The sequence below is a fragment of the Hemicordylus capensis genome, chromosome 5, assembly GCF_027244095.1.
Source record: "Hemicordylus capensis ecotype Gifberg chromosome 5, rHemCap1.1.pri, whole genome shotgun sequence".
NCBI classification, from domain to species: domain Eukaryota; kingdom Metazoa; phylum Chordata; class Lepidosauria; order Squamata; family Cordylidae; genus Hemicordylus; species Hemicordylus capensis.
The window spans coordinates 223101130-223128759 of record NC_069661.1 but is presented as its reverse complement, the minus strand read 5'-3'; the positions used below and the strand labels follow the sequence as shown (position 1 = coordinate 223128759).

Genomic DNA, 27630 nt, shown 5'->3' with positions numbered 1-27630 from the left:
ACTGAGGGAAAGATTGCAATCTAGCACTTGGCAAGAGGGCTTGGGATGCTGCAGGCATGATCAGCAATCACTGTCACAGAAGCCTTTCCCCATCAACTTGGCCTCATTGGCTGCTAAAGACTTATTACAGTACTTTGAAAATACAGGTGGAAATGGCCAGGTGGTATGGAGCTGCAGAGCTTGGAAGAATTAGATGGGCCAAGAAAAGTGTGTGGAAACTAGCAATGTAAATATGCTAATTGCTTAGCTGCTCAATCCAGCCCAGCATTTCACTCTGATGTTAATTAGGGGGGAAGGGGCGGGGAAGGAAAGTACGCTCTCCAATGGGAAATAAATGCCATGTGCACGGAAAATTTGATTGATGACAGATCATAAGAGTGAGGTCAACACGTAGAGGCTTTATTTCCCAGTAGATTCCGTTTTTAACTAGAAAATAACAACTTGTTTTCCATATTAAAATATTTTTACATTATTGAATAATTTAGAAAACTGTGGTAAGATGTCTTAGCTCATGTTCTTTCCTTTTATGAGGGTGCATTTTCCTCTTCATAAAGTAAAGTAAAGTTGCGCTGTTGAGTCGGTGTCGACTCCTGGTGCCCACAGAGCCATGTGGTTTTCTTTGTTAGAATGCAGGAGGGGTTTACAATTGCCATCTCCCACACAGTATGGAATGATGCCTTTCAGCATCTTCCTATATCTCTGTTGCAGAGGCGTAACTAGGGAAAATGGTGCCCGGGGCAAGCACTGAAATGGCGTCCCCCCACCGCGCCCCCACCATACTACATTATACTTAGGTTTTTCCTCACAAGTGCCCGCCGCCGCCGCCAAGCCAGGCCACTGACTGGCCGCCAGGTGCCAGCAAAGCAATGGGGGGGGGGCGCAGGCGGCGCAGAAGGGACCGCTCGTGGGGAAGGGGGCACCGACGCGCTCCCTTGACTGCTGCAGCGCTGCTGCACTGAGCAGGAAACATTTGTATTAACAAAAAATTAATTATTTTTTTTAAAAAAATTTGGTCATGGCGGCGCCCCCCACGTGACCAGAAAAGATGGCACCCGGGGCACGTGCCCCCCTGCCCCCCCTATAGTTACGCCTCTGCTCTGCTGCCTGATATAGGTGTTTCCCATAGTCCGGGAAACATACCAGTGGGGATTCAAACTGGCAACTTCTTGCTCGCTAGGCAAGTTATTTTCCTGCTGCCATTATTCAATTTGGCCTCATTACTTGTTACAGGTAAAGCTACGTAGGATAGTTGGAAGCCACCAAGCACCAAGACTGAGCAGGCCTCATTCATTCCAATAGGGCTTGAGAGGGGCCTGCATTTGAAATGCACTTGCACACAGCAATGGTTGACATCCAGACTAGCACAGAAGTATTGCCCGACATCCAGACTAATGCCGCACCATTGTGCAAAAGGGTGGTGATTTTTGATAATCTCCCCTCTGAAAATATGTCCCTGAGGGTCACACAGCCCTCATGGACATATATTCAGGAGGCTTCAGAAGGAAGAGGAGATTCCCCTCTCCACTTGCATGTCAACATGGTGTTTGTCTGGAGGTCTACACCATACACTGCTAGTTTGTACAGTGTAGTGGTTAGAGTGCTGGATTAGAGCTGGGGAGACCCGAGTTCAAATCCCCATTCAACCATGAAACTCACTGGATGACTCTGGGCCAGTCATGTAGCTCTCAGCCTAACCTACCTCACAGGGTTGTTGTGAGGATAAAATAACTATGTACACCTCTCTGAGCTCCTTGGAGGAATAGCGGGATATAAGTGTAAAAAAAAAAAGGGCTGGTTTTAACCTTTAAAGCCCTAAATGGCTTGGGACCGCGTTACCTGAGGGGGCACCTTGCCCTGTATGTCCCAACCCGGTCCTTAAGATTTTTGGAGGCCCTTTTCCAGGTGCCCCTGCCAATCGAGGTGAAACTACTTGGGAGAGCACCTTTTCGGTGGTTGCAACTGGTTTATGGAATAGCCTTCCCAGTGAGGTTCACTTGGCTTCAGTGCTTTGTTCTTTTAGATATCAGGTAACCTTTTTGTTCACTCAGGCCTTTTAAATTTAATTTTTTTTTAATGGTGATCTGATTGTAACTGATTTTTTAAAAATATTTTTTAATGGTTTTTGTATTGTATTTTGTATCCTGACCCCACTTTTTTTGGTCTGTTATGATTTAATGTGTATTTTTATCTCATTTTTTAATGTTGTATTGTACGTCAATGATGTACATCAACCAGATATACACAACATCTGGGCGGCTGCCCAGGGAACAATTTGTTATGGGGTGGCTAACAAATAAAGTTGTATTATTATTATTATTATTATTATTATTATTATTATTAATCTAAAAATGGTTTGCTTCTTGCTTCCTCTTTCAAGCATTCAGACATCATTCCATGGGTGACATTTTCCTGCTGTGGGGTCTGACCCATTACCCTTCAAACAACTAATTATTGGTCCAAAGAGAGAAATGCCTGGGGAATATATATAGGGAATATGCATATAAAATAAACATCACAATGAACAACTGAAGAAAAAGAAATATCTCAACACATTTGACAGTAGTTAAGACGTCTATCACCTGGAGATGCTCTCAAATCTTTAGTTACCTTAAGGAAACCTGGACTGACTTTAGGTGGCTGAGGCTAAACAATAAAGGTGGAGTGTGAAAATGAGTTTTTATGTACATGTTTTTACATGTTTAATATGTTTTAAATCTATTACAAATCTGTGTGTGCTTTGTTTAAACATTTCTCCATTACCAAACCCTCAGAACAGAGTGAGATAAAGATATTTCAAAAAATTAAGTGGGGTGGGGGAAGCTCCATGCAATACCTGAATGTGAAGAGGGTCCCCATGTCCAACATAGATAACAGCTCTGCTTTTGACTTAGGAAAAGAAAGGCGGTAGCGGAGGGTCTCAAAAGCAGGTACAATGAGAGCTTTTTTTGTATTGGCTAAGTCCAGCTGGACAACAGATTTCCTGGCAGAGAAAAATAAAACACCACCATCAGCAGATTTCCCCCCTCCAAATAACTAACCAGTTAAGTTGAAATGTACTGGTTTCCAGTGACAGTACTGCATTTTATTATAATCATCTACTAAATTACAATTCTCATGGGCTCTTTGAGCAGTTTTGAACTGATATAGGCTTCCCATTCCCCATGCTTCTGCTTTATCCAAGGAACAACTTCCACATCTCTCCCTGTTGGGTGACGCACAGCTTCTGCTTCAGTACAGCTCTAATAACACTAGTAAGCACTGCTCCAAGAGGGAATGAAAAGAAGACCAGGCTATTAATTTTGGCATGTGAATTTTTAAAACTACATAATTGTCAACCACTGAGGGGCAGAGAAGGCACATCAGAAGTAAACAAGCATCTCTCTTGAAGGTTTCCATCATCTATCAATCAATTCCTGCGTTAATTCTGCAAGGTTTACTTTGTATAATTTCCTCCCCTATGATTTGAAGGTTTTTTCACAAGAGAGAGAGTGCAAGAGCAAGAGAGAATGAATGCAGGAATTACTGAATAAACTTAGTTTTGCATATTTATAGCATTTTTTCCCTTTGAGCTTACTGTACATAGGCACTTAGAAAAGCTGCCTTATACCAAATCAGACCATTGGTCCCTTTGGCTCAATGTTTTCTACACAGACTGGTAGCAGATCTCCACTGTTTCAGGCAGAGATAAACTCCAGGAGTCCATTAGAAAATCCAGGAGAAGCCGGGGATTGAACCTGGGACCTTCTGCATGAAAAGCTGATGCTCTACCACTGAGCTACAGAGCTATGCCCAGTGCACATTGTGAGAAGGAAATGGGTCTAATTCAGTCTTCAGTTAAGAAGTTCTCCACTGCTACATTTCCTCGATGAAAGACGAGGAAAAGTGTCTGTGTAGAATCGGAATCAGATTTAAAGAGAACTGAACAATAGGGTTTAGCTTAGGGTCCAAGCCAAACCCTATCTTTTCAGATCCCTTTATGTGGTCCTGATGCTTCACAGGCATGTTGCCTTATCTTTCATGGAGGGTATCTATTAATGGCTATGAGCTGCAATATCTAGTAATGGAACCTTCCTAATGGGAAGTAGTATTTGTATTAGATTAGGAATACCAGGAGCAAACAGCATGGGATGGCTATCAACATCTTCCCCTGCTTTTTTCTGACCAACATGACAGTGTTTATGTCCCTCTCCAAGTATGTGTGTTCTAGTCATCTAACTGACACCAGTGTACACTTGCTCAAGAAGCTAAAACTTAGAAGCATAACACATGAGCAGTTGGCTGATGCGATGCATCTGATTGTACCACTTCAGATAGAGGATATTTGAACATTCCTCATGTAAAATAAAATGTCCTTACCAAACAAGCATCTGAGGGAGGTCATACATGTTTCTTCTCAACATACTAGTTCAGAATTTGCAGGAGGTTTTCCCTTTAAACACACACACATACATGCACTAGGGATGTGCATGAACTGGTTTGGGGGTTGTGTTATGGATCTCCAAACTGGTTCAAAGGACCGGTGGTTCGATGGTGTAGGAGGGGTTACCTTTAAGGAGCAGGGAGGGTGTTCTGCTCTCCCCTGTCCCTGCACATGTTTTCCCCGCTATCACTATCTTAAAAATTGGTCCTGCAGGGAGGCACTTCCAGTCTGACGTGCACCAGGGTAGCAAGGTGGTACGCTGCCGCTACTTGGGACCATTTTTAAAGGCAACGCTGGTGGGGAAAACACAGTGGGGTGGGGGGGGAGAGGACCTTCCCTGTTCCTTAAAGGTAATCCCCCCACCCCCGCTGTCAAACTGGCTGCCGTCAGTTCTGTGCACATCCCTAACTCACTCTCACTCTCTCTCTCTCTCTGGATCTTTCAGTCCCTTATCTGAAGCCTGACATAACATAGTACAGCAGCAGAAGTACCACAGGGGACTGCTGCTAATCTACGTTGCCTCTTATAACAAAAATAAAACAAGAATCTTAGGAATGGGCACAGATATTCCATCAAGCAGTTAACTCTCACAAATAACTTTCACTAATATTTCAGTAAAAATGAGGGCTTGTAATTTGTGCATTAATATGAGGTGGACGAAAAAGAGCTGCCAGTGACAAAAGTGGTGAAGGCAACTGAATGCTGTTGGTTACAGTAGCAAGTGCAGGCACTTGACTGTATCTTCACTCTTTATTTGAATGTCCTGACTTAACTATCAAATATTTCATTGGAGACTGATATAAAGCCCTCTGCACAACACAATTGCAGAATTCTAGTTATCGGCAAATTCAGGCTTATGTTTTACATGTGATAGGTCCAGGAAGGCTAAGAGTTAAGCAAGGCTACCTCCTATATACCATCCTTACGGATCTAGGGGATGTAAAAAATCATGCGCCTCTGTCACCTTGAATGGAACCAGTGACCAAAAGTTGAGGTCCAGGCTCATGGTCTAAAACAGGGGTTCCCAACCTGTGGCACTCCAGGTGATGCTGGACTACAACTCCCATCATCCCCAGCTACGATTTATTGTGGATGAGGATGTTGGGATTCATAGTTCAGGAACATCTGGAGTACCACAGATTGGGGACCCCTGGTGTAACATGAGTAGAACAAAAGAATACTACTCACAGAAGTCGGAACAGGTTTTTCCTTGGATGGAAATCTCTGCATCCCCAACATACACCATTCATGGAAGCAGTCACTCCGGCTTCCGAAAGCATTCTTATCAGACTTTATGCTGCTTCTGTAGCAGCAGCAGCTGGCTGAGAGGCACATCTGCACAGCCTTGACGGCTGCTGTCAGAAGAAGTAACTGCACCAGTTCTTTTTTTAATATTCCCTTAATAATAAAAAAACACCAGTCCCTCCTCACGTCAAATTGAACTTCCCTTAATAGGATTAACCATAAAGATATTTATGACACTGCTGTGGGCAACCAAGGACAATATTAACAAGTAGCAAGCTGTCTCCAAGCTTTACAAGATTAACAGCCATCACAACGAAAGAGAGCAAAACCCAAAGATTCACTTCCACATTAAGTGGAAGGGCGGGGGGAGAGTTGTTTGAATAAACTATAACTTTTCGGGATTTCATACTAGTTTTCAATCAAATATTTCCCCTCAGGCCTCTGTGTGGCTGTTCCATAAAATGAGATAACTCTTAGGAAAGTTTTCGGAAAGTTGTTTGAAGAGCTTGCATCAAATTTCCTTGTCACTTTGCAAAGGTTATTGAATTTTATCAGCCTCCCATTATAAGTTTTGGATACTTTTTCTCTGTTTCCTTTTCTCCCTCCATCAATTCTAATTGACCCAGGCACCTGTTTCTAAATAGAAAGTTCCTTTACAGCCAGCCTCCTCCAGCTGCCAGAATTATTCAGTGTGTATGACACTCTTAATGAATCCACCCACTGCTTTAACTTGCACCTTCTTCTTCAGTATGGCATCGAACTTGGTGTGACCCACAAACTACTGAAGCAGGAAGAAGGTGCACTGAAGCTGCTTGCGTCTCATTAAATGCAGTGGGGCTAAGCTAGTTAATGTGCCTTCATCTTGGCTTAGAGTGTAGATCATCTCAAGTTTCTCTGCTGTCAGAGTAGACTTCCTGGGCTTTATTTTTCTCAGTTGCAAAAAGGAGTCAAAAGAACAGGATCCCACAGTCAGTTATATTAGAATTATCATGTGACTGCTAGTACTGGTATGCTATGTTCTGTTTAAAGCATTTCTAGGGAGACCATTTTCAGGCAATTCAGCACACTTGTTGAATTTTAGGAGGAGAGCTAGTCTTGTGGTAGCAAGCATGACTTGTCCCCTTAGCTAAGCAGGGTTCACCCTGGTTGCATATGAATGGGAGACTAGAAGTGTGAGCACTGTAAGATATTCCCCTCAGGAGATGAAGCTGCTGCTCTGGGAAGAGCAGAAGGTTTCAAGTTCCCTCCCTGGCTTCTCCAAGATCGGGCTGAAAGAGATTCCTGCCTGCAACCTTGCAGAAGCCGCTGCCAGTCTGTGAAGACAATACTGAGCTAGAAGGACCAATTATCTGACTCAGTATATGGCAGCTTTCTATGTTCCTATGTTGAGGTTGACAAGCTACATGCAAATGCAAGCTTTATGATGGCCATTCCTGGTCCTAATGGCAGATCAAGGTGTGAGAAGAGCTGCATGGGTGGTACACCACATTAGCTGGGATCTCTTATTTGAAGGACATTAAAGAAGAGAGCTGTTCTTGTGCTAGTAAGCAGGGTCTGCTCTGGTTTGCATTTGAATGGGAAACTACACGTCAGTGCTGTAAGATATTCCCCTTAGGGGATGGGGCTGCTCTGGGAAGAGCATTTGCATGCTTGCATGCAGAAAGTTCCAAGTTCCCTCCCTGGCAGCATCTCCAAGATAGTGCTGAGGGAAACGTCTGCCTGTAACCTTGGAGAAGCCGCTGCCAGTCTGTGTAGACAATACTGAGCTAGATGGACCAAGGGTCTGACTTGGTATATGGCAGCTCCCTATGTTCCCTCTTCCCCTCTAGTTTCAGCATTATAGCACTAAAATCCCTACTAGCTAGGCAAAGAGGCACCTTTTCTTAAAGCAGGGGGTAGGCAATGTGTGACCCTCCTGATGTGAACAGCTCCCATCACCTCCAGCTACAATTTATTACAGCTGGGTTTGATGGGAGTTGTAGTTCAGCAATGTCTGGAGAGCCATATGTTGCCTACCCCTGTCTTAAAGAATGACATTTTTATGGCCCCTGTTCATCTCAGCATACTCTCTCTCCAGTGGCTATTGCTGGTGTCTCCTTTTGAGTTTTCTTTTTAAGATTGTGAACCCTTTTGGGACAGGGAACAAAGTTTTTTTTTTGCCAATGCCATTGCTTTGAACACCTTTTGTTGAAAAGTCATATATAAATAAATTATCTATCTCTATCTCTATCTATGCCAGCCAAGGGGAAACATCAGGATACAGTCTTGGAGTTCTGGCATTTTGGAGCTGCGGCAGTGCCCTGAAGAGGTTAAAACCTTCATTGCATAAGCACTCAGACACAAACCTTCCCTGTTGTTGTTGTTGTTTTTAAAGATGGAAGATGTAACTGACAATTAGAAGGAAATGGGAAAGAAAATACTAGTGTGGCAGTTAAATTGCTATGCAAAACAGGCACCCACCATTAGGGTGATTTTAAGATGTTTGGTACATGAAATGTATGGATGTCACTTACTGTCACTGCATTATTTAACAGCTGTAAATTTTTCCTCTAGAGAGTCAGAGGGAATACAGAATCTTGGGACGGTTTTAAAAATATGTTTCCTATCTTTAGATCAGATCATTGCAGAGAAACTAACACCAGTGGGAGTCTCAGTGAAATTCTCAGTGGTCATTGGGGGCTTGTCCCTTCCCATGGGACCCATTTCTACCCTCAGACAACCACTGCTTCCTAATACCTGAAAAACCATTCTTCCATATGCTAGTTTCTACTAACAAAACAAAAATAAAACACTTTATCCCAAATTCTGCAAATTGTTATAATCAGGCTGAATTATACGAATACATGTTCTGGTTGCTTAATTCCAGTTTTAATTGTGGACCCATATACAGCAAAAAGTGTATATTAGGGATGTGCGAGCTGGCTTGGCTCAAAGCCTTTCCCTCGAACTGAACCGAGGGTGAGTCGAGCCAAGCCACCGCCTCGTGAGCCGACTCGATGGGTATACTTGTAAAGGGGAATCTGGCAAGGATTCCTCTTTACAAGTAAAGGGCTAAATGGGGGTCGGGGTCAGTGGGCCACGAGGGAAAAGGTAGCCTTTTAGTAGTTTGCATTTAAAAACAAGCCGCCTTAGGGATGGCAGCAGCAGAAGCTCCTGCCACCCATCATCGACCTCCCAAGTGCCTGGGTGGCTGTTCTGCAGCCTGTTTCAGTCCTTGGACGGATGGCTGTGGGGATGATGGCAGGGGCTACTTACACACCTCCGTCGGCCAAATGACCAGCAGCTGCTCTGCAGCCTGTTTCATGCCTCCGCGCATGGGAAATCCAGCTCCGTGTACATTCCTAGTACATATACTCTGCCAGGTTGAATAGGCTTAACGGTCATTCTCTTTTCTGAGGGAATTCTTGGAATTTTAGTTCTGAGCGGACCAGATAGAAATTTCTAACAGGATTCTGAGCACCTCACTACACTATAAACCCCAAGACTCTTTGAGGGGCATGTGTGTGTACCATGATTCTGTCATGGAAGCCATGAGAGCTTGGAAGTCATTTAATAGTAGCATAGGTACGTCCAAAATGTTGCCTGAAGCTATGTGAACTGAGCAAAATAACACTTGCTAAGAATGGTAGGGCAGCACAAGAATGTTATTTCTTTGTCCTGACTGATGCCCAGCTCAATTATAAGAAAGAAGTGGAACATGAACTTTGTGATGATCAGATCTACCTTCAGGGTCAAACGTATGTATGAAATCTTAGACCGAGTTGATATTTCTTTCAGAAGAACCTTTGGCTCAAAACTAGGTGTAGTGACCAGGCTCCCCTCCCTCTAAAGAGTTAACTGGAAGTGAACCCTGTCTTGACTGACAGGCTGGTGAACTCCAGGGCTCAGTCAATCAGCACACCAGGTGGGTGGGGCCTAGAGAGCTGTTGCCAGGCAGAAAGGCTGTTGTTAGAAGGAGCTTGGCTGGAGATGCACAAGAGGACATGTGGCCATGGAGGCTGGCTGCAGGAGGATAACTGTAAAGCCTGGGAAGACCAGATTATAGGAGGCTTGAAGTCCCATCAAGAGTTTGGTGAGTTCAAGGAAAAGGGAAGTTTAGTCTAGGGAAACGTTTAGTAAGACTTTGTGCTAGGGGTGTTATATTTCTTTGGGGTGTGTGCTCTGTATATTCTGGATACTGTTCTATTATAGTTTACCTGCAGTGTAATTGAAATAAGAAACACTAGCCTATGCTCTATACACCTAGGGCATTGCAAAATCCTCTGTAAACATTTAAGTGTGCATTAAACAAGCTATTTTTGTAATCCTACTAAGTATTCTTAACTGTCTCTAAAAGCGGAGAAAGCCTCAGATGGAAGCAGTCAGTAGTAATTGAATAAAACTTTTTAAAAGTTCTTTTCTTTTTACAAGCCTCTCCAAGTTGGTTCTTAACTTTGGAGAAAGGGTGGGCAAAGGGCCGAAGGACTTCTGTGATGCAAACACATCCTCAAACATCCAGCAGCTATCAGTTTTCTCAACATGTGAGAAATTAAGAGTTTTTTTCTGGGTTATCCCACCCCAAGCCCAGAGTTTTTCTGTAGACAAAAGGGGTGGTGGCAGCAGCATTTTGAATCTACTGATAATACAGAATAGTTTTAGGAGAAGCCTAGCCAGGCAGCTCAGCAGGGATCATTCAGCATTTCTTTCCCTCATGTGTGCTTGCTCTGAGACAAAGGCTTTAATCCGCTGGGTTAACTAGGGGATGATGACAAAAGGTTTCCCAAAAGTGTCTTTGGCTCACCATTTGCAGGTTTTCCTGCAGCTGTTTATATCAGTTGCCAGCTGTGGGAACACCTGAAAGCAGCAGTGGTAAGTTCACTAGTCCCATTTTGCACACACACACACCCCTTCCCAATAGCAGCCCTTAACTTCCAACACTATGAGTGGGATGGAAGGGGGGCAGCATTTTGGCGCAGCCTGAAATACCTGAACTTCATGTTCAGGCGCTACATGAATTCTTTTTAATTAATCAATTTCTCTTTAGTGTGTAGAATCAGAAACATGTTCACATTGTTCATTTTGCCTGAGTTGATGCTATATGAATTGCATTTAGCCTTTTTCATAATATGATTCAGGCTTACTTTCAAGAGTATTTTTAATTTATTTTGTGTGCTGTGCTGTCTGAATTCAAAAGATTTGTGCAGCAGTTGTCAGAAGTAGTATTTAATATGGACTAACTAATAAATCTGGATGTATTCTAGAAGGCTGCTTATTTATTTCTGTACAATGCCTGAGAAGATTAGTTCAGAGTTTGCCCATAAATATCTGCATTTCATTACCACCCCCTCCCAAACACCTGACAATAGAGAAACCATATGTGGAAAAGGTTCATATCTCCAAACAAGCCAAAACAAAAATACCCACAACAAACAGCTTCACATAGGACATAGGGACATAGGAAGCTGCCATATACTGAGTCAAAACATTGTTCTATTTAGCTCAGTATTGTCTACACAGACTGGCAAGAATATCTCTCAGCCCAATCTTGGAGATGTCAGCAACGGAACTTGGAACCTTCTGCATGCATGCAAGGCCAAGGAAGCAGATGCTCTTCCCAGAGCAGCTCCATCCGCTAAGGGGAATATCTTACAGTGCTCACACATGTAGTCTCCCATTCTTATGCAACTAGGGTGGACCCTGTTTAGCAAAGGGGACCAGTCATGCTTGCTACTACAAGACCAGCTCTCTTCCCAATTCTGCCTCCAAGTCTGCTTGCTGGAAACTTTTGGTCCTCAGTGGATGTGCGATCCTGGTTGGTGTGTTGTGTGACACCCTGTGCAAACAACAACAACAACACTGCTGGTTCCTGACCCATCTACCCAACCTTCTCCTGACAGGTTGGGAATTGGTAGTTGGCAGGCTTGCACAACATGCCAGCCAGGAGTGTGTGCTCGCTTGCCAGAAACCAGAGGTTCCTAGCAACCAGACTTGGTGGCAATCATGTGAAGCCACCCTCACAGTCCTTTGATATAATGGAAAAGTATATAAGGGAAAAATATATCTTAAATTCCAGGTGATACGTAAGACAACTGAACAATAAAGATAAGGGGCCATATAGCTGAAGGTACACATGGCTCAGTCTCCAGCATCTACAGTTAAAAGGATCTCAGGTAACAAAGGCTGGGAAAGACCTCTTCTTGAGACCTTGGTGAGCTACTGTCCATAAGAGTGCACCACACTGGTCTAGATGGACCAATGAGCCAACTCAGTATAAGGCAGCTTCATAAGAGCGTGAGGTCATTCACACAATCAAAAACTATGTTCTCCCCGGGTTTGGGAGCTGTGAGTGCTCCCAATTTTTGGTTGTGTGGAAACAAGGTAGGAGGAAAACCTGGGAAAGCCGCCGCTTTCTCCCCCCACCACCCGCCTGCCTTATCTTCAGTGCCACCATTGTCGCTTTCCTCTCCTCCTTCCAACAGCTCACTCGTGAACTCTTGCGAGAGCTGCCACACATGGGATTAGCCATGGGTACATCTTAGTGAATTATATATATACAGATATTAAAGTATCTAATATCTGAGTAACACATGCATATGCGTCACTTATATCTTTCACCATTTCATGACTTATAGCACAACATGTGAGGCCATGTAGCTAACCATGTGGCAGAGCTGTTTCTGGATTATACCACTCGGCACTGCAGGTAAGAGAATGCATGTTTGCCTGCTTCCCTACAGAAATTCCTGCACACAGAAAACAAGCATACTGGAAAGAAAGTTAGCTAAAAATCTGCTCCCTAGCAACTTCTTTTCTGTGTGCAGGTAGTTCTTTTTAATATAGATCATACAATCTTCCACTTATATTCTGTAGTGGTATTCTCTAGGAAGAGGATACCACTTTCACAATGTCTGAACCGAACCCATGTGTTGCATCACATGGATGTGTTAACCTCAAGTACACAAAAGAAGCTGGTTTGATTTCACCTTGAGGAAGTCTCTAGTGTAGGGTTGCTCAGCCCTTCACTAGATCAGCTCTCCTGCAGATGTCCGCATACAATTCCCGTAACCCCTGACTATTGGCCACAGTGGTTGGGAATTATGGGAGCTGTAGTCCAAAAGCAGGGCTGAAGTTGAGCAGCCTAGCTCTAGGGCAGGGGTGGGGAACCTTGGCCCTCCAGCTGTTTTTGCATACAACTCCCACCATCCTCAACCATAATAATTATGGCTGGGGATGATGGGAGTTGTAGTTCAACAACAGCTGGAGGGCCAAGGTTCCCCACCCCTGCTCTAGGGCATCATAATGAGCAACAACTCATATAAGGAAGTCAGCTGTACAACCTAGTCAAAATGGGTTAGCCCTCTGCATTTGACAAAATAACTGCAGCAAGAATGCTTCCTTAGTATTCAGTGTAGAGGTAATGAAGATGGCTAGATGGCAGTCTTCATAATTTAGTTAGTCATGCCATGCAAATATACAGCTCAAGAATGATTCTTTTTATTCCCTCAAATCTCTTTCTCTCTGTACTCAGAAGTATTTTTCGACTGTACCTTCAGAAATCTGTTTTTTGGATGGTACCTCATTATTGTACTGGGGAAGGGGAGTTTTTTTCAATATTGGGATGTGAAGAAAAATGTGAGAAAAGTGGGGATTAACATCACAGGAATTCAGACTAGTGAAGCTACTGGACGCATAATTGTATTTCAATGTGTGACAAAAGCACACCAAAGTGGGAGAGGGTACACACACACTTAAAACTAGTTGCCTTTTCTATTCAGTATCCAGTAACAAGTTCTTGGGCTTGTTTAGGGGCACATAGTATAGTTCACCCCTCACTCAGCATAAGTTAAACTTTTCAGAAAAAGGGAAGGAACCCCAAGCATCTATTTGTTTAGCTCCTAGGTATGGCCAGTTCTGAGGAGTTTAAATGCTGCTGAGTTGAGTCTGGGAAATGAACACACTGGCCTTAACCATGGAGTTTGGGGCAGGGATACCACAATGGGGGAGATGAAAGCAGTGCTTCTCAGCCTTTCCACTGCTTCATCACAAATGGCAAATAAGAAGTGCCATTTTTACCCAACATGATCTGGGTAAGATCCAAGACCAAGTATATATCCGGCTTGTTCACACAATCAGTAATTTGGGGAGGACAAGTGTCCTATCCAGGTTCAGGAGTTGTGTGTGTTTGTGTTTTGCAATTGTGCACAAGCAAAAACCTAAGACAGGAGGCAGGGGAAGTGATTGTGTGTGAGGCTCATGCTGCATGGGATGGCTTTTCCTCCTATCTCATTAAACAGTTCCTGAGTAGGACAGAGCATGAGCTTCACACACAATCACTTCCCCAGCCTTCTATCTAGGTTTTTGCTGAGAGACAACCCAGAACCAGTAGTGTGCACAGCTCCCAACCAGTGTTCCCTCTAACAGGGATTCCCAGATGTTGTTGACTACAGCTCCCAGAATCCCCAGCTGCAATGGCTTTTGGTGGGGATTATGGGAGTTGTAGTCAACAACGTCTGGGAATCCCTGTTAGAGGGAACACTGCTCCCAACCCTGCCTAGAATGATTGTCCTATCCAGTTACTGATCATGTGAATAAGCTTATACTAGTTCATTTGCTTTCCTCTTGCATTATCCACACAAGAAAAATGGGGAATACACTGTAGAACTGAAAGCAAGATAAACTGGATCAGAGGTGCACTTAGGTAATTTTGGAGCCTCGCCTAAAGGTCTTTGGAGCTCCACCCCCACTCCCCCTGCAAGTTAAGCATCATCCTGTCTCCCCCACCCACACACACATTGTGACAGACACAGTATTATTAACGTGTGGGTTCCTGAGGGCACAAACAGCAACTGAACCCACAAGAATGTAAAAATTTAAAACAGGTATATTTATACAAATATGCATTAGCAGAAACATTTCAACACACAATTTAACATTTTCCCATCCCACATATTTCTTTCCCCATCCCCCCCACTGTCTCTAAAGAGACAGTGGGGGTCACACTTGGTGCCCAGCACAGGTCACAGTCACGTTCAGGTGGCAGTGTTGCACGTTGACCACAGCACCCAGGACAGACTAAAGAGGATTTGGGGGCCCCCAGGGGATGTGGAGGCCCTGGATTCCCACCCGGAAGTCCAGGGGGAAGAGTGCCTCTGAACTGGATGAATGGATGGAAATTTATCTGGGTAAAAACAGCCCAGAGGAGAGCTGGTCTTGGAGAGGAGAGCTAGTCTTGTGGTAGCTCACAAGAGCTAGTCTTGTGATAAGTCAAGCATGACTTATCCCCTTAGCTAAGCAGGGTCCACCCTGATTGCACATCAATGGGAGACTTGATGTGTGAGCACAGTAAGATATTTCCCTTAGGGGATGGGGCCGCTCTGGGAAGAGCAGAAGGTTCCAAGTTCCCTCCCAGGCATCTCCAAGATAGGGCTGAGAGAGATTCCTGCTTGCAACCTTGGAGAAGCTGCTGCCAGTCTGCGAAGACAATACTGAGCTAGATGGACATATGGTCTGACTCAGTATATGGCAGCTTCCTATGTTCCTATGTGTATGAGAGTGTAAATGGGCAGAAAAATAATAAAGCTGTTAGGAATGAAAATGAGTTTGGTGAAACCTGGATGAGAAAGATATTCCCTGTAAAGCAAGAAGCAATCCATGAAAACCATCCTTTGGCTGGCCACATGGTGTCCTCCTTGCTCTATATATTGGAAGCAGGAAAGCAAAAAAATCTCCATTAAGGGAGGCCATATAAGCGGAGCAGAGGTCTGAAGAGCATGAAACCCAACTTGTTCACATTCATTGCTATACAATGCACATTGAAGTCAAACCCTCCCCCCCTCCAGTGCAGTAATTATTCTGCCTTGACAAGATCTTATCTTTCAATCACTTATCTAACCTGCTTGGATCTTGCAGCTCCACTTTCAAGGTACAGTGCTGGGTTAACAGTATGTCAGAGAGATAACAACTTCAATAACATTTTTCACATTCCCTCTGTTAAAGACATCCTGGAAGCATAGATATCAGAGATGGGAGAGACCTGTAGGTCATTGGCCCATTTCCATGCCAATACAGGATGTGATTGTACATTTACTACTGTTTTTGACCAAATTAATGTTAAAAAACCCCCACCACCCTTGTATCAGAGACTTCCACCACTACACTTAGGAGTACATTCCCTAGAGAAATAAACTTGAAATTTTAGCTGAATGTCACGCTTTTTACATCTGTCACTATGAACTGTTCTTCTGTGGGACTGCGAATATTTTTCTGATTTCTTGTCCCTGGAGTGTGACTAGGAAAGCAGGATACCGACGAACTAGTGCCAGTAGCCTTCATAGTCCTTTGATTCTGACTAAATTAAGAGGATGTGTAGCACAGACAGTGGGACGCCACTGCTTATTCACTTCAGGGTTTGCACAGGCTAAGGGTAGAGGTTTTAGGAGCTCTGTGTCCCTGAAGTTTTCTCAAGAATTAATTTGTACTGAAACTGTATACAAGTAGTAGCAGCAGCAGCAATAACAGAGAGCTTGCAATTTAGTTCTCATAGCTGGCTCTATTTTCTGCTCCCTATAATTGCTGAATATGGAAGCATTTGTTTCCATAAGCATTTCTGTCTTAAGCCCACCTCTGCAGTCCTAGATTTCTACTCTTAAACAACTACCACAGAAACACCCCCAACAAGTGCTGAAAGCTTCCTTGTCACACTGATGTTTATACCAGAGGGAAAGTAGAGGGGCCCTTAATTAAATTCACAGGCCTCATGTCCCAATTCCAAATTTTAGCCAAAATATGCCCCCTTGTAGCCTTCAATGACAGTAACAAAGAGGGCTAGCCTAAAAGGTAAGGGGGCTGGGTTCCCTCTACCCTTCCCCCCCAATATTTCAAGCACAGTTTATACAACCATGCTTATTCTCTGGTTACGTATTCTCTCTCTCTCTCTCTCTCTCTCTCTCTCTCTCTCTCTCTCTCTCTCTCTCTCTCTCTCTGTGTTTGTGTGTGTGTGTAGCCCTCCAGTTGTTGTTGGACTACAAGCCCCATCATCCCTGACTACTGGCCACTGTAGCTGGGGATGATGAGAAATGTAGCCGAACAACAGTTGGAGGACCGAAGTTGTGCAGTCCCGGTGTAAGCAAAAGAGAGAGAAAGAAGGAAGGACCAATTCTTGTGCTTACCTGAGGTACTCGTAGAGTCCATACATAGGCAAGAAGTCAATGTCTGACAGGAACATGTACGGTGTGCTGATATGTTTCATTGCCACATTCCGCAAGAGGTTCACTGGATAGAATTGGCCCTCCTTGTACACTATGTGGTATCCAACATTGTGGCGGCTCATGAGAACCTCAGAGCCTTGGGCGTAGCGTAGAAACTGCTGGGCTTCTGCATCGGAAAGATAGAGCGCCAAGCTGATTGGCCCTTCCCAGTGTTTGCAGATAGCTTCAAGCATCTGGAGTCTAAGAGAAGAAAAGAAGGGTCAGAAAGAGGAACCTGGGCCTTTTCTACAGGTTTCCCAATTCATATGTAGCTGCACTGAAGTCAGAAGAACCCTGTGCTGAAAGAGAGATTTGTCTCCATGGTTATAGTCACAAGACTGGAGCTCTGAAGGCCAAGCAAGAAAAGGTACAGAGCATTCTGGATTTTCTGTAGAAAGAAAATTCTAATTTTCAAGACGTGTTGCTCCACCCATAGAGAATAAGGCAGGGAACAGCTGCAGCAGGCAAGAGTTCATGGAATACTAGAAGAGGCAAAATTCTATTTCAGGGTGTTGAGGCAATGGAGATATTTGAGTGATAAAACAAGGTAGGAAGAATACTTATTTCACTATTTATTACATTCACAAGCCAACAAAATGCAGTCTCTAGCCAGTATTGAGGGGGAAAAGCTCAAATTTAGAAGGCAAAGCCAGTAAATTTTAAATAGATACAAGAATTCTTCAAACAGTATGAGATTTGTGTGTTTGTGAAAGGAAATGTTTATGGCAAATGGCCATGAATCACAAATATCTCAAGCAGAAAAAGGTTTTCCAAGATGCATCATGCATCATTCATATATAGATAGATAGATAGATATAGATATAGCGCGCGCGCGCACACACACACACACACACACTTCAGTTAATTAATACCACTGCTACTCAATTTCAGCACCTGCTTAGTCCATCCAGAAGCCATTTTCACTCTTATTAGATTCAATTAAAGGGCGTGATTATGAAGATATAACACCTCTGAGTGTTTAGATGATTTCCTGTGCACTTGTTTTCTTCAACAAAGCAAATAATCCCTCCTCCAGTTTTCCTTTGTTGGTTCCAAGATGGACAACTCAGTTTCAGAATAATTTGATGTGCACAGTTCTCGCTTTCTATGCAAACAGTCCTACTACTGCCACTCATTCTTGATGGGCAGCACATTCCTTCCATAATCCAATGGTATCAATTCGAAAGGATTGGGTGAACACCTGTGGCAATCTTGGTCCTTTGAATCATGCCCCATTATGCCAAAATGTCTAGAGCTGTAGATATATGGATTGGCTGGCAAGGATTAAAATAAAATGTGATGATACTCCAAAATGGGTGCTCTCTGCTCCTTGGCATTTCTCCATTCATTGGTAGTTAAAGTTTTCTGCTGATGAAAAAAGTGTTTACTTCTGCTGTTAAAATCATTATTTAGTCTACTTCAGCTGTGGGGAGTTGCAGTACTTCAGGGAGCCCTTGTTAGGTTATTAATATTTACTCAGGACATTTATTGGTTGTTATTAGCTGGAAATTCACAAGGAGTTGAAATTATATTGAATTTCTGTTTCAACATTCATACTGGCAGTTTATCACTGATTTACTGCTGAGCTACCACTGGATGTGTCCCTATGCTGCAAAATTCATATTTGACCAGCCATAATTTGCTGTGAAAGTAACACTCTTTCCCATGAGATGTGTGGGATGCATTTTAATACTCCTTCCCTTGGGATGCTTGAAAAAATCATATTGGATATTGGGTACAGAATAATTATTTCAGCCCTCTTTGTAAAAAACCTTGGCTAGAGTGTTCTTTTCAAAACCATCACCTACGCTCCCCATGCTTTCTTGGTGCAAGAAGAGTATGGGATATTAATTATTGCTTATTTACTTAAAATATTTGTATTTCAACTTTCCAGCTCAGATTGAGTGCTCAAGGTGAGGCACAATAAAGCAAAACTGAAACATCAGAAACGTTAAATTCAACAGAACTGTTAAAAAAACAACAACAGTCCAGCAGGGACCAGAACAAGCCAGATCAGTAAACCCCATAAATACTTTATAAAAAAACAATGAGGCTGTTCTCACGCACAGCCTAACCCAGGCGAGGGAAGCCGAGCCTCGATTAGGCTGTGTGGGAGAATTGCTGGGATCAGGCCCGATTCTGGAGGGGCAGCACCACCTTGCCCGGCTTTTAGCCTAGGTTAAGGGCACAAGCGCTCCATTAACCCAGGCTCTGTGTCGTGAGACTGCATGGGCTGCCTAGAACACCCGTCTCCTGTGCGGATCCCCTAATGCACCGCACTCAGCGTGCAGTCCATTGTGGGGTCTCAAGAGCATCCCGGCCTCCAGAGCTCCACGCTGTCTGGCATGGCAGCGGATCATCTGGGGGCGTGCTCTGTGCTCCTAGCAACGTTTCTGGATCTTCGGGGGGCTGGGGAGGTAAGGTTCTGTAGCCTTCTCCTCGCCCTCCCGAACGGTCGAGTGAACACCCTTAATGTTTTCAGTTTGTGAGGAATGTCTTACAATGCTAACTTGGTAAAGAGGCAGCTTTTAACGTGGTGATTCCCTTTATTTAGCAGGGGGAGAGCAACTGGCCCTATCCACCCCCAGCACAGTACCTCCAGTGACTGTTGCTGGTATCTATCTTACGTTTCCTTTTTAAATTGTGAGCCCTTTGGGGACAGGGTTCCATCTTATTTTTTTGTTATTTCTCTGTGTAAACTGCCCTGAGCCATTTTTGGAAGGGCAGTATAGAAATTGAATTAATCATCATCATCATCATCAGCAGCATATATGTGAAGTTGGGGTTTTTTTTTGCACCAGTATGCGTCACTTTACACTTGCCAACTCTCTCTTGCCCCCTCACTCCTGCCCCTCCCCCTCCCTCCTGTCCCACTCTCTCTTGCCCTCCTTCCTCTCCACCCCTACTGAGCATTTTACAGTGGCAGGCGGCCATTTCCAGCCAGACCTCACCGCTGCCACAGGCCCTCCTTATCGGGTGGCGGCTGGCCAAAAATGGCCCTGCTGCCACCGTTCCTCCTCCTGGGCGGTGAACAGGGAAGTCCCACCACCTGTTTCCCTCCCGCCCCAGCCTCCAACGGGGCGCCTTGCAACTGGTTGGGCCTGATGCTGCCTGGCCTCTGTGGCCGGGCCCGCTGCCACCTAGCCTCTGTGGCTAGGCCTGCTGATGACCAATCCTCCTGGGTGCACCTCAGCCAATCAGGCACTGCCACTGCCAATTAGCTAGGCACTGGGGATGCACATTCCAAGGCACACCCAGGAGAATTTTATATATAGAGATGCTATTAGTAATTTCATTCATTCATTCGATTTCTATACCGCCCTTCCAAAAATGGCTCAGGGCAGTTTTCCATTGCAATTGAAAGCCATCCTTTACTATCAAAGGTGCCAAACCCTTGGGGAGAAAAATAAGCGTTAACCATCAGTTACATACTGCTAGCCAGACCCTAGTTTTCACACTTGGTACACTTGCCTCCAAACGTAAAATCACATTAGGCATACAACAAGGCACTTGAAATAAGCTTCTCAAAAACTTGGTTGGGGTTGTTTCTAAGGCCATGAGATTGAATATAAGGTGATTTGGGCACCTTAGTGAGTTAACACTTTAGCATTGTATAGTTTGATAGCAGCCGGGATAAACTGTCCACCTCTAGTTCGGAAAAAAGCCAAGATTGCTGAAATAATTCTTTGGGCATTTTGCATTACAAACTCTTTATGAGCATTTAAACTGCCTTTTGCTTGGGAAACTCACCCCAAATATTTAAACAGTCAACCTGCTCAATTTTAAACTTATCAATATGCCAATTCAGCTTCTAAGAGGTCTTTGCAAACACCATGATTTTTGTTTTTTTGGTCATTATCCTGCAAAGAATCTTCCCTGCAGTAGCATGCAAGAGCCCGCAATGCTCTTCTTAACCCGATGGGTGACAGGGATAAAATCACAGCCTCATCTGCATAAAGGAACACTGATATGTGCTTAGATTTTGAAGGGTGGTGATCTAAATTACTTTGCCTCTTCACCAATGGGTTTATATAAAAATTGAATAAAAGTGGGGATAAAATGCAACCCTTACACCTTTCTGGGTAAGAATCTCTTCTGAAAGCTGTCCATGTGCATTGCATCTAACTCACAAATGGGTGTTCTCATACAATTTGTAAATAAGAAGAAGCAATCTCTGATCAATCGAGGAGGTGTTAAGTGTTCTTCATAGTTTCTCCTGTGAAATTAGATCAAAAGCAAACAAAATCCACAAAAGCAGCATATAAGGCTAAATGAGAATTTTGAGTATATTTTTCTACCAAATGATGAAGGACCAAGCCCTGTTCTAAGGGCGAACAACTGGACCTGAACTGGGCTTGCTCTTCCTCTAGAATCTCTTGTCTCAAACCAGTCAAACCAGTCTCATATAAATGGTGGGCACAGATCTTACTAATGATGTTTAATAAGCGTATAGGACAATAATTGACTGGGTCATCTTTTCTGCCCTTTTAAAATATGGGGATTATTATAGCCAATCCCCAGTCTTCAGGAATATGGGACTACTTGTTAGTCTTTCATGAAGAGTAGCTGCTGACTAGGTATGTGACTCCTCAGTGAAACCTACAAGGCAATCTACATCAGATGTAAATGTAGATTATCCCAGTACGAGGCTCATGGGCTGCAGCAAGTAACTGGCTCCACACACCCCTGCTCCCCTGGTCCTTATTTTGCATCTGGTTTTGATTGGTAGTCCTTGGGGTTCTGGTAAAAGTAAAGATCCTGCAAACCTGAAGTCTACGTGCATCTTTGCTATAAGGAGAATCTGCTGTAAATGTAGCTGAATGGTGTTCTAGAAGAACATGAAAAACAAGCAAAAAGCAGATAAGAAAACTGTCCGTGTAGATTATTAAATCAAATCTTGCCAAGTCATCCTTTCCAAACTCTATCAAGAGAAATACCTAGAGAAGTCAAAAGACACAAACCAGGGCTTGCTAACCAAATCTCATCTTTCATTAAAGAGAACGAAGAAACAATCCACAGTTAGATATTTTATTCTAAATCACTCAAAAATATAAAACCTGAAAATAGATATGACAGTCAGATTGTCCTCTGTATCTCCCAAATCCCTATTATGAGATATTTCCCAGTTAATATTTGTATGAGGCATCAGATTTTTCCCCCTTCATCATAGTAATCAAAGAAAATAATAATTTTTCCTCTCCCACCGTCATTCCTAAGCTCCGCAGCAGAAAGAAAAAGCATGTTCAAACTAGCAAATATAAATCCTGATTTCAACATTAATATCTTTCCCCTACAGTTTTCAGTGATCCTGATGACATCCAAGAAGGTATAAAGCTTTACTTCCCTAGATACCAGAGATTACTTTTGCTAGTCTATACCTGAATCATTATTTTCTTTTTTATCTATTATTGAAACAAAGGTTATTATCGGGTGTGACACACACTTAAATTAGAAACAAGGATCAATAAAAAAAATCTTAAAAGGTATGTGAAAAAGCTTTAGGCAACTGATGGTAGGAATAATAAATAAAACATTTGTTGCTGTTAAGCAATACAGAAAAGCAGAGTGGGACCCTCCTTCCTCTTATGCCACAGAAAGCAATCCATCAGCACAGCCTGACGAAACTGCATTCCGATAAAGCTCACAGTTGCTTCAGTTGGTAGCTGGGAGGGACATGAACAAGTCCTGTGGAATCCCCGAGTGTCTGACATACTGCAAGAGTTACCCGCAGGTACTATGAGATATAGCCACCTAATGGCGCAAAGGGGAAGTGACTTGACTAGCAACCTAGACGTTGCCAGTTCGAATCCCCGCTGGTATGTTTCCCAGACTATGGGAAACACCTATATTGGGCAGCAGTGATATAGGAAGATGCTGACAGGCATCCTCTCATATTGTGCAGGAGGAGGCAATGGTAACCCCCCCGCCCCGTATTCTACCAAAGAGAACCACAGGGCTCTGTGGGCGCCAGGAGTCAACACCGACTCAATGGCACATTTTACCTTTACTATGAGATATAAGGTTGCCGCCACCATTTCCTGTAACAGGGATTCTCAGATGTTGTTGACTAGAACTCCCAGCATCCCCAGCTGTAATGTCCTTTGGCTAGGGATCAGGGGAGTTGTCAACATCTGGGAATCTTTGTTACAAGGAACCTTGGTTGCCACCTGGTTGATAGTTTACTGGCCTGCATAGCTTTGTAGTGCCTGGGCATGATGCTGGTCCATTCACAGTAGAAGTCTATACCAATTCAGCCACTGTTTCTTGCCTCACTTAATAGACCAATGTTGTGACAATGGCAGCAGCTATCAAAGAGCTGCTGCCCTGTTGTAGAGAGTGAGGCTGTTCTTACGTGCAGGCAAAAACGGGCAAGGGAAGCCCAGCCTGGTTTCGCCTGTGCATGAGAACTGTCAAGAGCTGCTTGGCTCCTAGTGGTGGCATGGCGGAAAAACCACTCAGGGAGCCCACCTTCAAAATTTATTTATTTAATCAATATACTGCCCTTCCAAAAATGGCTCGGGGCGGTTTACATCGAAATAAAAACAATTACAATCAATTAACAATTAAAATCATTTAAACATTAAAATCATTAACAATAAAATCACTTAAAACCAATATTAAACATTTAAAACCATAAATCTAATTAAAAGCCTGGGTAAATAACTGTGTCTTCAGTGCCTTTTTAAAAGTTGCCAGAGATGGGGAGGTTCTTATTTCAACACATTCCAAAGTCCAGGGAGAAGGCCAGTTCCCGAATAGCCGGCAAACGAGTTGGCGGCAACCACAGATGAACCTCTCCAGATGATCTTAACAGGTGGTGGGAATCATGGCAAAGAAGACATTCTCTTAAATACCCAGAGCCTAAGCTGTTTAGGGCTTTAACAAGCACCTTTTAGGGTAATAACAAGCACCTTGTATTTTGCCCAGAAATGTATCAGCAGCCAGTGTAATTCTTTCGACACAGGAGTGATATAGTCTCTCCTAGATGACCCAGAGACCAACCTAGCCGCCGCATTCTGGACCATCTCTAGTTCTGGACTACGTACAAAGGCAGGCACTCCTATGACCTCATTTTTCCGATCATTTGCCAGCCCCAGCTGCTTGCAGCTGAGGCTGGGAGACTGCAGAGTTACCCCTGCTGGCGCTGGGGAAATCCCCATAATGCACCACACATGGTGCATTATGGGAGTTCCAAGGGCCTCCTACCCCGAAACCTCCCTGCAGCCGGCAGTGGTGGAGGATCATCTGGGTGCACGATCTGCACACCCAGCAAAGAGGAACATATTGTCTGAGGGGGAGGTAAGCTTTTAAAGGCTTCCTCCCTCACCCCTTCAGGCCCAGTGACAGCCCATTGAATCTGGGCTTTCACCGAGCCCTTTTTCATGACCATGAGAAAGGGCTCGGTGAAAGCCCAGATTCAATGTCAATCCCTCCTTTCCTCTAAATAATAATCAGCATGATGGTGGGATCACTCCCAGTGTTTTACAGCACTGGTCTGTCTTAGAGCAGGAGAGGTTGCTGGCATTGACTCTTGGCATTCCTTCAGCACAGAACAGGCCACTTGTGCTGCAATATCCTTTTGGCTGATGTGTCCCTTCTGCCCTGTTCCCCCTCTCATTGATCCCAGCAACTTCTGAACTCAACCTCATCCTTGTTTTCCACTGAAGCAGTAGAAGGCACAAGTCCTTAGTTTGGACTTCAAATCTGCACAGGTGCAGCTTGAACAGATATAATTCTGTGTTTGTCAAAACCAAAGTATGACAACGTTTTTGAAAACAAACAAAAGTAATATCTAACCAAGTGGAGGTTTACGCCTCTTTCATAGGTGGAGAGTTAATGGTGCAATCAAGCAACATTCAGGAAAAGGCAAAAATAGCACTGAGAAGGAACACAACAAACATCAATAGGAACGCCATTCCCTCCTAGAACCTGCTCAAAATATTTTGCTCTCATAAGTGAACGTTAACTTTGTCCTCTCCCTGGCACTGCTCTGTAAGCTCCTTGTACATGTTATGGGGGTGTTGTGTTGTTTCCTTGAGGCTTTCCACAGACACAGCCCTTTTCTCTGTGCTATATATGAATGGACATTTTTGTTCAATTAACTTGTGTGGAGGGCAAGAGCTGGACCATGCTTTGCACAGAGAAGGCGTCAAGCACAATCCCTGACATCTCCAGTTAAAAGAGTAGCAGTTGATGGAGAAAGTCCTCTTCTGAGATCCTGGAAATTTGCTTCCAGTCTGGGTAAAGGATACCAGGCAGGAGTGTAACTACCATTAGGCAAGGGGAGGCGGCTGCCTGGGGGCCCCCATACCTCAAGGCCCCCCCCCCAGAGGCAAGTCACATGTGAAGTGAGTGTGTGTGTATCAGCGAGGAGGCCATTAAAAAATTTTGTCTCTGGGCTCACTTCAGCCTCGTTACACCCCTGATACCAGGCTAAATGGATTAGGTAGTTTTCCGTAAGTGAGGGGGAAAGGCCTGTAGTTAGGAAAACCCTTGGGCTTTTGTTCCTCTGGAATGATTTCTCAATTTGCCTGGAGCTTCTAGTCATCTATTGCTCTAAGCATGCTCCTGTACTGCCTATCTGGTTGGGCTGGTCCTCTCTCAGGGTTTCTCTTCTGTAGGATGGGGGTGTGCATGGAACCGTTCTTGGCAGTTTGCTTTGAATCTGAACCATAACTGAACCAAACCGCCGGTTCGGGAACCAGTTAGAACCATCTGATGGTTCGGTTCATGTGGATGAACCGGGTCAAACCAGTTCAGCTTGGGCTGAGGGGCTCTGCTTGTAAAGGGGAATCTAGTGAGGATTCCTCTTTACAAGCAAAGGGGATTCCTATCTCTAAAGGGGTTCAAAGGGAGGGTGGGGGCGGAGAAGGTATCTTACTGCTGAGGACACAGTGGCAGTGATGCAGTGGCAGCTCCTCTAAGCTTCACTGGCGTTCCACCCCGCAGTGTGGGCTGGCAGCAGCCTGGATGTGCGAGTGGTAAAGGCTGGACTGACAAGCTAGCAATGCTTCAAAATCTACTTCCTTGCTTGGGACTGTGGTGACAGGTTTGCAGAATATTATCAGAGTGGAGGATTGTAGAGGCTGAATTTTAGGACCTACAGATAAATATCCACAAGGGTAGGGCTGCCATATGGAAAAGAGTACAGGTCTCCTGTACCTTTAGGTGCTATAGAAGAGAGAATTTCAGTATGTGCAGCTTGTTATGTGAGGGGTTGGGGCAGAAATGCAAACAAATTGAAAGTATTGGCAAACTGTGTATACCCCAATCCTGGAATCAATTTTAGAAAAAGAGTGAAACCACCAAAATCCCTTTTCTGTGCATCTATTAAAGATACTTGAGACTTACTGCTGTACCACTGCCAGTAAATGCCTTCTTGCCCACCTCTCCTTTGGAACCCCTTTAGAGATAGGAATCCCTTTTGCTTGTAAAGGGGAATCCTCATAGGGAATCCTTTACAAGCAGTGCCCCTCGAACTGGGCCAAACTGGTTCGACCTGGTTTGAATGCATGAACCGAAGTGCTGGCCAGTTCTAACAATCTGGTTCGCACTCACAGACCGGTGGTATGGTTCCAATTCGTTCAAATTCAAGCTGAACTGCTGAGAACGGTTCCATGCATACTCACAGATCCATGGAAAGAACAAATATTGTAGCTCCATGTATTATTTGTCTTTGCACCTCTCCTTCCAATGACAAAAGATAAAATGGATATAACTGCTGTGGGAGGAATTTAATTTATTTTTTAAAAAAAGGTTTAAAGAAGATTGCAAATAAAAATGAAAAAAAAAAAGACTGAAAGGCACAAGAGGAAATAAAGATGGCTAAATGCTTCTTTGTTAGGGATATTATTTATTGATTTTAGCTGAAAGAGAGAATCTCCAACCAAAATCAATAAATAACAACATACCAACGGTGTGTGGTAAGATTATTTTTCTTATATGAGATTGAACGGATTCTACTTTCTGAATAAAGATGTGCCCCCCCCCCGCAACTATCAATACAACATGTGCCCCTGCATCAGTCCAAAAAGTGAAACAGATGCTCAGATGCTGCACAGTTGCCAAAAAACCAGCACTGAGCTGCAGTTCATTCCTTTGAATTAAAATCCTGAAGGGAAAACATACACATGCTCATTGGCTTTACTAATTCATTGTGGCATTCACACAGGATTTGAAGTTCTTTTTCTTTTCCAACTCAAAAGGTTTACAAAAAGCTTAAGAAATGTTTCCTAAATTAAAAATCAATAGAACAGGCACTGGTGAACATGGTGAAAGACGACTGAATGCGCAGGATGCTATCGCTAAGACCGCAGCCAAAGAGTATAGTGGTTTTTGTTTGCTTGTGCTTGTTTCTACAGAAATCAGTAGATTTTTAGTCAGTCTGAATTCCTAGTTTCCCTGTGGAGGAACATTGATCTTTCTGTGTAACCAACTAGAGGAATGGAGGTGCTGTGTCATGTTACGTTCCTAATGTAGCACTGATTGCTTCTTTCTTTTGAAGGTATCACCTTCCTGGGACAAATTCGAGCAAGAACACGAAAGGAATCTGGATTAAGGATACTGGGATGGAGGGATTCTGCTTATCCCACTGGGGTAAATCTTACCGACATCTCTAAATCTCAAAATGTGTGTGTGTACATATACATATATAATGTATACATATTTGTATGTATCCAGGTGAATAGCAGTTTGTTTTTTTTTAAAGACAGATACATATGTCATACCTGCTCCTATGTC

General features: G+C 43.7%; 1 protein-coding gene and 1 long non-coding RNA gene across 2 annotated transcripts in view; one reads left to right on the top strand and one right to left on the bottom strand.

The window, feature by feature from the left end:
• Positions 1 to 2660, top strand: part of LOC128326601 (uncharacterized) — a 49872-nt gene extending 47212 nt beyond the window's left edge. The window contains exon 6 of the long non-coding RNA XR_008308132.1: positions 2378 to 2660. This is a non-coding gene — a long non-coding RNA (uncharacterized LOC128326601). The remainder of the gene's footprint in view (positions 1 to 2377) is intronic.
• LARGE1 (LARGE xylosyl- and glucuronyltransferase 1) overlaps positions 1 to 27630 on the bottom strand; it is a 366765-nt gene that overhangs the window by 15234 nt on the left and 323901 nt on the right. Inside the window, exons 11-12 of the mRNA XM_053253740.1 lie at positions 16813 to 17091; positions 2834 to 2980 (exon numbers count right to left, since the gene is read on the bottom strand). Of these exons, the coding sequence (XP_053109715.1) occupies positions 2834 to 2980; positions 16813 to 17091 (426 nt within the window). The remainder of the gene's footprint in view (positions 1 to 2833; positions 2981 to 16812; positions 17092 to 27630) is intronic.